The 12,139-nt window shown below is 42.6% G+C and overlaps 1 protein-coding gene across 5 annotated transcripts in view; it reads left to right on the forward strand.

Annotated features, from left to right (window-relative positions):
* The window catches only part of DOCK10 (dedicator of cytokinesis 10), a 166,075-nt gene that overhangs the window by 24,776 nt on the left and 129,160 nt on the right, over positions 1-12,139 (forward strand). For 4 of the 5 annotated variants that reach the window (XM_075099206.1, XM_075099209.1, XM_075099208.1 and 1 more), the window contains exon 1: positions 3,673-3,914. The exons of the other annotated variant lie outside the window; for it this stretch is intronic. In XM_075099206.1, the coding sequence (XP_074955307.1) occupies positions 3,750-3,914 (165 nt within the window). In that variant the 5' untranslated portion in view covers positions 3,673-3,749. Of the gene's footprint in view, positions 1-3,672; positions 3,915-12,139 lie in introns of those variants that run through there. 5 annotated transcript variants of the gene reach the window in all.

Below are 12,139 nucleotides of genomic sequence, written 5' to 3' on the forward strand. Positions count from 1 at the left end.
AAAATTGTGCATGCCATCTTGACAGCTAAGCAGGTGTGGGCAAAGGGTTCTCCTAACCTGCAGCCATCCTCCTTGCCTGAGGAGAATGCATCCTCCTCTGGCATTGGAAGGAAGGGTCAGTGTTTCATTTGGAAAGGCATTCTCCCACTAAAGGATCTCCTTTGAGAGCTGCCTTTCTATCTTCCTGTTTAACGCCCTCAGCTGAAGACCAGCATACTGATAGGTTATATCCTGTTTATTCAGATGACATGAATTCAAATGACACAGAGAAAGGAAAAGTAATGGAATAAAGAAAGCTTGTGGGAGGGAAACATGAACTTCTAATGTGGTGTGCTAGAGAGGTATGAAATAGGAGTGTTAGAAAATGTTTTGTAGCATCTTTAGGAAGTCTTGCAGCCTGCAGAAACAGAAATGCATGAATATTGCAGAAGATTGCAGTGCTTGGAAGATGAGGGGTTTACTCTGCTGCAGACCTCCTGCCAGAGACAGTTTCTCTCTTCAGGCCCTGGCTGCCCATTTGCAGAGCTGGCATCTCTTTCCTGTGGAATCTGAGGCTGAATGCTGGATAGTTGTTAGCTTGATGATCCAGGTGCCTTTGAACTCGGCTTTCTTATTGCAGACTTCATAAGACAATGCAAGCGTGACCCACTTCTGCTCTTGCACAGCTTTGTGGCTCCACAGACCCAGCCCTTGGAGTAGCCAAGGACTGGGACACCAAAATCGTCTGGGTTGGAACAAGTGTCTTGCAACTCCCATGTCATTGTGGTACCTTTAGTGCTCTGCTTCCCAGCCTGTTCCCGTAAACCATCAGGCTGCTGTTACACGGCTACTTAGCACGCTGAAATGAGCGGGGGTTAAAAATGGAATGGCTGTGGGCAGTGTGCGGATGGCTTCCAGTGTGGATATTCTTTAGCCCAGCGTTGTTGCCAAAGTCTCTGTAATGGGGAATTAAGGAGTTGCTTGCACAAAGGAGTATTTTGCTTCCCAGGGGGTTTCACTGAATTCGTCTTCTGGATTAAAATACTAATTACACAAAATAGTACTTGACGCTTCACTGAAGGAGTAACTAACGCTGTTGATAGTTGGTGTATAAGCATAATGTCTGCTAATGATTCCTCTACATGTGAAAAACAAAGATGTTGATGTTGTGTGTGTGTCCAGGCATTTGTAATGGGCTGGGAGGTTTCCATTCCAATGATAGCTCATGCTTCTGTGAGATTTCCTTAACACGGAAAGTTGTGGATTTTTTAGCTCTGTCGTTTATTTTCCCCTGTGCATTAGCTGGTTTTTTTTTTTTTTCAATTCTTGAATTTTGATCAAGGCCTGGAGGCTACTTTTATCTGGCTTTGGCTCGTTAGTTTACTTGTTTTCGGACTAAGCGTCATTTTTCTTTCTGAAGAGATGAAATGCCAAGATTATTTCACTCCTATTTGTATCTAATAATAGCTTAATCCACAAATAATTGTAATGAAGTCACGTGGGACACTGGCAGAGAATAGTTTGATCCAAAGACCACTGAAATGAATGGGATTCTTCACTGAGAGTGAAGTGAAGCATTGGGTCAAGCCCTAGGGTGCTATTCCACATACGTGTGTGTGCATGCGCCTATGTGTGACAGTGTTGGGCTGTGCTATGGAAACCAAATTTCATAAAACTGCCTGCCAGCTCTCCCAACTGAACACTGGTGAATAAAAGAAGATGCTGTACAGACAGGCAGGAGATGCATTAGCAGCCCCCAAGGCAGCAGAGCAGTTGCCATAACAGCCAGCAACAGACGTTATCCAGGCCTGTATTGCTGCTGCTGGAATTAGAGTAGGAATGTAGGGCTCCCAACTGCCAAGTGCATCTTTTGTGTGGCCAAGGTGTCAGTCGCAGTTCTGGAGCTGGTGGGGGACCGATGAACACGTAAACAATAGCAGAGGCAGCAGGCAGGATTGCTAGTTTGGTGCAGAAGCTACCTAGCTGTGCCACTGTGCTCTTGTAATCGCATTAGAAAAGTCAGGCTAATAAGCATGATATGAGGCTCCCTGTGTAGGTTATGCTGGTGGACAGGCAGGGCTATCCATGTAAGCGTGTGAAGTCTGTGCCCAGTGAGATTTAAGGGGGAAGAGCCTGGTAGGTGCATTGGCAGAGCTGAGGGTGAGTTTGTGCAGTGCCTGCCAGTGCTCCTAGCAATTTTTTTTATATGCACTGAAAGCAGCTTATTCTAAAGAAAAAAAAAAAGGGAAGAAATAATGGCAATGAGTTGGTTACTTTTAAAGGACAAATTAAAAGAATTTGGCTTTTCTGGCAAATGCTTTCATTAAAATGATGTCTTTTGCCAGATCACTGAGCAATTAAACCCTAATCAAGCCCAGAAGAAAGTATTTCCAAGGAATGTTTTCAGGACAATTCCAGATTGAAATTGTGAGGAGGAGTATTATTTACAAAGATCTCATTAACAGACATTGTAAGGCTGCTTATGCCCCCATGGGAATTGATGACAAAACTCTCATGGCCTTCATTAGAAATCAAAGCCTTTCGATGCAAGGTAAATATGGTTTTGGGTGCACTTATAATAAAGTTATACTTATTAACTTAAAAGCAGCTTCTCTGGAAACCCTGTTGGAAATTCTTAGTTTTCCTAATGTGTAAGAGAAATCCATTTTTCTGTAGATATTTTTAGTGCTAACTTCCTCTCAAGTGCTATCATCTTACACTCTCTACCATTAGTGCTTGCTGTGTTTCCAGGTCGGTCATGTGATTGCTAAGCATCCCTGCCTGCTTTTTGAATGACTTGTCAGGCAAGAGCCAGAAAGGCAAGTTGTTACTGCTGACTGCCAGCAGCTGCTTCTCCCTGCCTGGATCCCGATTGATAAAACACTAAAAAGCTTTCCTCGTACCCTTCTTGGAAGGTCATTGGTGTTTGGTTCAGTGTGAGACCTGTCAGCAGAGACCCTTCTCAATGCAAGCCTTCTGTGTAGATGTAAAAATGTGTTACTCTGCAGAAGGCACGCATGTGTGGGAACACACAACAACTACGCTATTGAAAGGCGTTTCGGAGCTACGCACTGCTGTTTCCCATTGAGCTATGGCTATTTTAGCATAAGCTGGATGAAGCTGTCCAGATTTCTGTGGGTTTTTTACCACTTGTTACATTTACAACTCAAATGTGCTTCAGATAATTGCAAGAAGTGCAGAGAACAACCCAAATCCTTCACTGAGCTTAAATACGTCTCTCTTTTTGTGGCAAAACGCCCAAAGGCAAAATATTTTAAAAACAGCTGTGCAGATAATGAGAGGGAATACCTTTCCAGTTGTTTGCTATTTTGCTACATATGACTTTTTTTAAAAGGTATTTAAACTGATCCTGCCAGTTGCTGTTGGGGGGTGGGCGGGATGTGCCTAATGAACAGCTGGCTCTTTTGAACTAGGAATTTTAATACTTTCGGTTCCATGAAACTGGAATCAGAGGAGGCGGCTGATTGTACAAGAGAGGGAGCACATTTTCTCATGTGAATTCAGAAGCAGGGAGGGAGGGAGAAAAAAAGCATCGTAATATTGCGTGTGTTTCAGTTTCAGTGGATCAAATCTTTCCTCTATCTGCATCCAAGCTATTTGGTTGTGATCAGATGATCAGAGCTCAAGGAAGCGATTGGAGAGCGAGCTGGCTGCAGCTGCACTGTAGGCTGTTTTCAGGGACAAGGAGCCACTGTTTTTCAAACATAGCATAAACATAGAAGTTATTTAGTAGGCTTCAGGATGCAGATATGGGTTGTGCTGCCAGCATTGTTCTGCTCCAAGCCTTTCGTGCTGTGGTACAGAGGAACTGTCCACATATCTGCAGGCGACGACGACGAGAGGAGTTGTCACATGAAATTGTGCCGCTGGATAGCGATGATGAAATGAGCAGACCCAGGACTCTGATCATAATGGTACGGTATACTTTAATCAGTAGAGAGGTGACAGAATTATTATTACAGATGTTACATGATTATTTTTTTCCTTTAATATGTATTTGTAGAGAAAGAGCATTGACAGGCTGTCACTGTAGGTCGTTTTGTTGGTAGATTTGCTGCCTCTGTTATCAAACGGAGCTGAAATGTTACTTTATAGGTGAAGCTGTGAGCTACACATAAGCTCTATATAAAGTAAATGTTCTGTTATTTAACTGTTGTTGAGTTTTGTTGCTATTTGTGAGATAGGCAGCACTGGAGACCTAGAGTGGTTATGTTTTATTTCAGACTTGGAATTCCAAACAGACAGCTTAAGAAATGTTTACTAAGTCTGTTCATTATAAAAACAAAAACAAATCCAAAAGCCAAACAAAACAAAACCTTTACTTTCACCCAGGATGCAGCTGGAATTTATATTAAGTTATATGCAAATAAACTCCCATATATCTTTGCTGAAAACTGTTTGCAGCAGTAAAATGTTTGCTGGATCACTGTTTTCCGGTTTAGCGAGTTGCCTCTGTTCTTTAATGAAGGGGGGCTTTGAAAGGCTCTCGGTCTTCAAGGGTCATTTTCTTTCTGAATTAAATTGGATTATTTTTATTTTGTGGTGGGACTATAATAAGCACTATAGGTTTATTATGAATAAGTGATAGGCTTGTCCTCATTATAAATCACTGTTTCAGAATGAGGAATACACTTCTTAGTTACTGCTCTTCCTTGCCAAATACACATATGGTGAGCATTTCCAGAACTCTGGAGCGGTTTGGGTCTGAGGTGGCAATGATTTGGTACTGTGTGGCTCTCACTTGATAAAAAAATATTACCAAGACACTGCAGATAGTGTTTTTGTCAGTTTGTCAGGGCACTTGTGTATATAATTTGAGTGGCAGAGATTGTTTGTGTTTTGTTTTGGGTTTTCTTATAAAGTATATTGCCGTGAAGTCCAAAGTTCATCCCCCTGAAACCCCACTGTATCACACAGAGCAGTAACTTAGTTGTAAGTGAGTGATGGTAACATTAGAGAATTTAATAGCTGTCGTAAGAACTAATGGTGGTGCTGCCCAGAGAGGGGTGTGTGGTGCAGTCATGGCAACTATAGTAGCTAGGACCCAATCCAAGTGGTGCTTTCTGTATCAGCTGAGGGTATTATCCAGTGCATAAGGGAGGCTAATGGTTATAAGGAGCAAGGGGATGGATTTCATCGTTGTGAAGCTTATGTTTAAGTTTCTTTTGCTTTAAAATGCAGTATCTATAAAACAAACTTTTTCCTTTTTTTTCCCACTTAATGTTTAAATAAACAATCTCAACAGCATTGAAACAAATAACCGTCTCCTTCCTGGTAGTAATTTCAAGCATAATGATGTGAGAAGGGTCTGGAAGAAATTGCAGCATGTCCGAGTATGGATCATGAGTGCAACTTGCTTCAGTCCTTGGAAGAAAAGGGCGGTCTTGGGTGTCATGGCAGCAAACAACGTATGAACCTCCCCATACCCAGATGCACTTATCAGCAGCTTGATATACAGTTCTTTGTGCCATAAATCCTGGGAGAGTGGGGCTCTGAGAGCTACAGCAAAGGTCCCTAGGCTCTCACTAAATTGAGGCTGTACTGCAGCGTGGAGGGAACTATGGAAGCTGTCCACCACCCTGCAGAGCTGGGGATGCCCAAAGGAGAGGCACGCTGGTCAGACAGATGGTCTGTTACCTGCTGCTGGATGGGGGCTTTCAGGGATCCCCTCCTGGTCTCAGATGCATCCACCCATCAGAGTAACAGGGGCTTTGTTTTCTACAGCAACAGTTAATGCGCTGATGTTTGTCCTGTCCAAAGGCAGCCCTTCCCCAGGAGATCCATGGGATCATTTTTTTCCCCTTTGGTCCATTTGAGAAGAGGAGGAGTGATTCAGCCCTGCCATGAGTCTGGTGTAGGTGCAGGCAGGCACTTCGGAGGAAAAATGCTGGGCAGGGGACAACTTGGGGAAAATGGCCTTCCCTACACATCCTTCTTTCTCTTCTGGATATGTATTATTACTGGACCTTTTCGTTTAGAAGCAGTGAACTATGTAACTATTTAAAATAATTTGCCTCTGAGCTTTGCAGTTAAGCTTAGTAATGGTGTAGAGACCTGGCAAGTTAGAAGAAAACCCTGCTTCAGAGCACTTCTGCAGCAGAAATGGATAGTCCTGTTTCCACCAGGATTCATGTTACTTGAAAAAGCAGCATGATAAAGAGGGCTGGAGGCTACTGGAACTTAATAAACATGTGTTATGGTCCTAACAGATCATGTTTTTTCTCCTTGGTCTGTTGTAGATCATTGAAGTTTACGTCTGGATAATACAGTGGAGACAACTATGTAGACAATCAAAAGAGTGTTTAGTTCACGATGTCATTATGCACATTGTGCAGATGCCAGGAGCTGAACTAATCCCAAGGAGATCACTGAGTTTTCATGTCTGAGGGCAGTGAGCGACTGGGGTGTCCAAAGAAGAGAGGCAAGGAAATCTCAAAATACAAAATATCTAAAATACACTGACATGCCTGGGAGTGTTCGCCAGAGGCTGTGGGCTCCTGTCAGCTGAAGATCTGGCATTTTATCTTTTCATGGCTTCAGATGAAATGGTCCCCCTCTTTGCAGCTTGTGCGCCACTGGCTGTACATTCCCTACTGAGGGCATTAGTATTTGGTATTGATTTCAGGAGATAAACTATGCCTTCTTTTTGAATGGCTTTTTTTTTTAAGTCCCAAGGCTCTGCTGCATGTTCTTGCAAGTTTTCCTGTCCAGTGTGAAGCAAAAGTAAAACTCAGTGTTGCTGTGAAAGCAATCCTGGGGCAGAGAGAACAGCAGTCTATCCTATAATACTTCCACTAAGTATACAGCTCTATAGATGTGCCCCATTTTCCTTTGTTAATCCCTGAAGGGGAACATCCTTGTAGGATATTCTTCTAGGAATTGTGCCTTTGCCAGTGGCACTCCAAGTGAGAGATGCTGTGGGAGCACTCCACTAGAAAAGAAAGGGAGAAGGCCCGAGTGCAGCCTCCAGCTGTTGCTTAATGGCCACTTACTAATCATGGTATGAAACCTTTAGGCATCACAGCAGGTATTTCTAGCATTCTAATCTTTGCAGAAAGTGAAGATTGACGTCTTTATTCACATAAATCTTTTTTTTTTTCCTCTTCAGTTTGTTAGTTTAGAAATTTGATTTTATCCTTGGGCAAGACAAATTAATAATCCATTTTAGATCTTGGCTGGATCCACGAAGCAGGGAGATGTGTCAGAATGACAAAACTGGAAATTCTTTGTCAATGACTATTGTGTGTCATCTTCTCTTGGACACAATCCTGGGACTTGCCAGAGACATGCAAAATAAACATCCCAACAACTTCTAATTAGATGTACAATGTGTTCAGTGACTCTGCATTTAATAGACCACTTGTTGTTTTCTGTACCTTTAAGGTATGTCTGTAAGAACTAGTTTTCAAAATAAGTCCATGAGATGGTGAGGTTTGAGATAGTAAAAACCTATGTAGAGTGAATGCAAATGACTGTAGGTGCTGTTTCTGCAAGAAAAGGGAGAAGAGGAAGATGCCCGAAGGAACAAAATTCAGTGCATGGTGTTACGTGGTACTGTTTGGTGTTTGGAGTGGGGGCACTAACATTTAGGGTGATGCTCTTTCCATTTGGAACTTGTGACTTGGAAAGAGGTTGAGCTTTATCTAGTAGGTCATTCCTTGTTTTTTCATGTGATTTATTATGAACTGTAGCAGCTAAGATTTGTGTGGAAGAGAAGAGCAAAGCATGGTATTTCAGGATATGATCCTCCTCTCCACCACCCCCCTTGCCCTTGGTAACCAGCTGCACAAAAGTGTGGTAAAATGCTTTGAATTTTGAATAAAATACCATAAATTGAACAGACGTGTTAGTGTGAACACAGCAATGGCAGGTTGACAATACTACTCTCTTTATTCAGTTTTTCATCTCTGAAAAGAGGCAGCTTGCAGAGATTTTTCCTCTACTCTTTCCAGTTACAGAAGAAGTAAGAGAACCCCCCACCCTGTTGCACAGATGCAGAACGGCTGCTCTGCTCTGGCGTACAGGCAGGGCTGTGGTGCTGCCCGTGCTGCTTCTCAGGTCACTTAGTTTGTAAATGGGATTTTACTCTTCTAAAAGCAGTAGAAACAATGCAAGCATGGCTTTGAGAATTTTTCCTCATCTAATACTAAAGCTTACCTCCAGAATTGTGTTCCTTAAGTTTTGTTGCACGATCTGTGTTTATTTTGTTTCTAGCTGAAATAATTCAGTGCCTTCATTTCCTCATTTGTATGCATTTACCTACTGAAGATTTGTACCATATGCATACTAAGTGCTCTCAATAGATGGCAGCTCTAAGAATTGCAAGATCTCTGACTCCTGACTTACCGGTTTTGTAGCTGGGACTGCGTCTGTGTGTACACAGATGGGGAGGACTTGCAGTTGCATTTTGGAGATCGGCATGAGGCTCAGCTCTGGGAAAGGGAGCTCTCCTCTGTCTTGGAGGAGAGATTGTCTTTGGAAAGTCAGGCTACCCAGGGTTGTAAAGTTCAGAAGTATTCAAAATAGTCATACCTTTTAGCTCAAGTCAGAAGCTTCACTGTGTCCATTTTAAAGCCACTGTAAACATATGTAGATTTATTTGACCTTAAACAACTTCCACTTCAGCACTTGACCTCAGCAGGAACAGAAACAGGCCTGTGTTTGAATAAACGAATAACATTAGAGTACAAAGAGGAAAAGTAGTAAGTGATGCTCAAAATGCAGTTCTACTTCAGGGCTGTTTTTGAACTGTTCTTGTTACCTTTGTGACTTCTTTGCCTTCTGTGCCTAATGCTCAGCAGGCCTGCTGGTACCTGCAGAGTGATTGGCAGCCTCTTCCCTTCCGTGCGTGTGCTCCAGTGGGGTCCGTGGGCTCAGCGCTGCCATCAGCAGAGCAGCATAGGAGGGGCAGTGTCCATCTCTCTTCTTGAGAGCAGTGTTTGTTCTTCTGTGCTGAAAGACGTTTAGTTTGGTTTTGGCTTTTACCAGTTTAGGCAGCAGCTGTGGCTCTGGGTATAGTTTCTTATACACAGAGAATGAGCCCAAGATGTGGATCTGTTTTCATACTTCAGAGTGATGCAGTAGCATATAAAGTACGCATATGGTTGAAAAAGACATGGTGTTTTCCACTGAGCAAATCTTCTCCATCTGACTTTAGTACTCTGAGCAACAACATTTTATATTGCTTTCACTTCTTATTAGTGTTGCAGCAACATGTGTAGTATGACAGTATATGGAATGGAATCATTATGAATCTGTTAACCAAATTCTTACGACAACTTATGAAGAGGGTGGACTCAAAACAAAGTAATGAAAACATCCTCTTACATAAAAGGAGTTTTTTTTTTTAAAGAGAAGCAAACTATTTATTTGTAAGCAATGCATGTCTGAGAGAGTAGGGTATGAATTAAAGGGACACACAAAAGTCTCTGTAAGTGGCAGTCCTTGGGAGTGCTTTGGGAAGGCTTAGACTAAGCATTTGACAATAATCCCAATGTAAGATGTGTTCAAAAGTTCAAAATCATCTTGGGAGAGAAGAAAATTGACCTATAGAAAGGCAAAGTAACCTGATTAAAGCAAAGAAGGCAAAGAAAGAAACAAACATACACAAGGAAAAACACTTCAGGTTTTTTAGGCTTTGGCCATCTGCAGCCATACAGCTTTGTAATAAGCACATTTTATAAACAAATCTATATGCACACATGCTTGATTTGTTGCAGTTTTGTCTGATGCTCTGTCTGCAGTTCTGCTTGGCTCTAGCTCTGATGGTCTGTAGCAAATGCCAGCTTTCCATATTTCCCTTGATCACTTTGCTCTTTGGATCTTTCTCTGTGCTTTCTTTGTCCAAGTATTCCAGTCCTACAGAGGAAGGTAGGGGAGTTAAAAAATCTCAATGATCTGATTGGTGTGGGATTTTGGAATTGGGTGAGCTAGGATTGTAGGAACTTTAAGCTAGTGACATGGTGTCATGCCCTCATACACTAAATCAGCCATGAGTACTGATCTTGCATTTATGTTTGTCGGCTTTCCTGTGTTTATTAAAATACTAAAAACTTGAATAAGTTATAAGGAAAAGATAAACCCTGGATAATAATAAAGACACAAACATAGATTTAAATGCCAAGTGCTAGGCACAGGATGAACCATCTAAAATAACCTCAGTAATATCTTTGAAGTTCTGGAAATGACAATAAAATACTTTGTATTTCTTGTTTGGAAACACAGAATTTAGTAGACGTATTTTGCTTCATGCTGTCAGTAGACAGTGAAGCGTTGGACAGAAATATAAAACTTTTTTTATAGATATGTATTTGTGACCAGCAGCTTCCAGGTCTATTTTCAGAGACGCTCTCTGTTGGGTTGTTTTTTTTAATGCGCATCTTGGGCTGCACAAATAGTTCCAGACTCGTAACTCAGTTCAAATAATTTGGTCTTTTGCCTCCCACAGTGAGGTTTTGGTAACGGGATGTTGACTACTCGTGGCACTATACTGAGCAGGCTGTATGGGGGGGTTAGGCTGGCAGTTAATATCTACAGAAATGGACTGGAAGCAGTGATACCGCCTGCTACCATGTCTCAGCTGAGAAGCAACGTCATCCCACGCTGCTCAAGCTCCATTACAGGAGCACATATCCATTAGCGGTATCACTGTCCACAGCTCACAGGAGATGGGTTGAGACAGCACAGGCACTATATACAAGCCAGAAGGATGCAGAAAGCCACTTGTAGTGCTTTCTGCATGCTCCCAGCATGGCTCAGGTGTTTGCACTGCATTACCAGTGAGCATGTGCTCCGCAGCTGGAGCGCTGACCTGTGCTGCACATGGCAGCTGGAGAGCCTCAGGCTGGGAGGGTGAGCAGCAGCGTGGTGGCAGCAGTGCTTGTCACCTTAACTTGTATGCACTGTCCTTGGCCCAGGCTCTGGTAGACTGGTTTTCTTCTTCTGAGTATGGTGGGCTGAAGCTGGTTCAAGAAGCATACAAAGGAATAATAAATTAAACTCATGCTTTCAAAAAAACAGTATCAGTGCCAGTCCTCAGCCCTTGCCTCTCACTGGCATTAACTCACCACTGTCTCCAGCACTGAGAGACAGGCTGGGTTTTATTTTTCATGCTGTTGTAGGTACAGAATTTTCCCAGTAGAGCTGATCTGGATTTAAATGCATATAGTTGAGTCCAGAGTCCATTTCAGGCCTTTGGCTACAAACATGGGGATATTGATTTAGCTTGGAAACAACTATGCCCTGTAAGAGGTATGCTGAGTGAGGAAGGGAGCCATAAAGCAACTAGGGCCCTCCCGGAATGCTGGCCAACTGAAAGTACTGCCAAGGTAAAAGCTGCTGGGAGAGGCAAACGGGGGAGGCAGAGCTGTTGAGGCAAAGGCAGAGTGTAAGAGAGGAAGAGTTCATTGACAAGAAAGAGAGAGATTAATTAGGCAGACTGCTGTTAAACTGTGGTAAGGCTTGATTTTTGAGAGCAAGCCACCACTGCTCTGTGTTGACACATCAAGATATTCTGACGCTGCTTTTTTCCTCCCTCCTTGTTCTTAGCAAAAGCTTTGGTTTTGCTTCACAGTGAGTATACTTCCCACTGATGTTAATCCTTCCTTCCTTGCTCTTTTCCACCCCTTCCTTCCCAACATGGAAAGCCATCTTCTGCTATGACTTCAGGATAAACACAATCCGTTCCCCTCCTGTATGGATTGGAAATCTGAATGGACTGTGACAGAACTGTTTCTGATCTTTCTCACTTCCATGAATTTTCTTCTTTACAACAGTAATCTTAACACACTTGGTCTAACCCCAGTTTAAATAAATCAGAACACCAGTTCTAACGTTTCAGGAAAAAGCCTTATGCAAAGTTTCATTGCTCATGAGAGACACATCTCTGAGCATTTATCTTCACGCCTCATACTCTTCCATCTCTCAATCATTTGGTTTAATGCATGTGCAAAGTCTGTGTTGCTCCATAGCTTCTCCAGCAACCTCTGGCCAGCAAAGCAGGGTAGTGTGGCACAGTTGCAACAGGAGTAATTTCACTTAATAGCAGCTGCTGAACGATTCCACCATCAGCTGTGGCAGAAACATAAATGGAGGAGTAGATACTGTGAGCATGTCTACTGTGTAAACCAAAGCATGATTA

Source organism: Phalacrocorax aristotelis, chromosome 7 (assembly GCF_949628215.1).
Source record: "Phalacrocorax aristotelis chromosome 7, bGulAri2.1, whole genome shotgun sequence".
Taxonomy (NCBI): domain Eukaryota; kingdom Metazoa; phylum Chordata; class Aves; order Suliformes; family Phalacrocoracidae; genus Phalacrocorax; species Phalacrocorax aristotelis.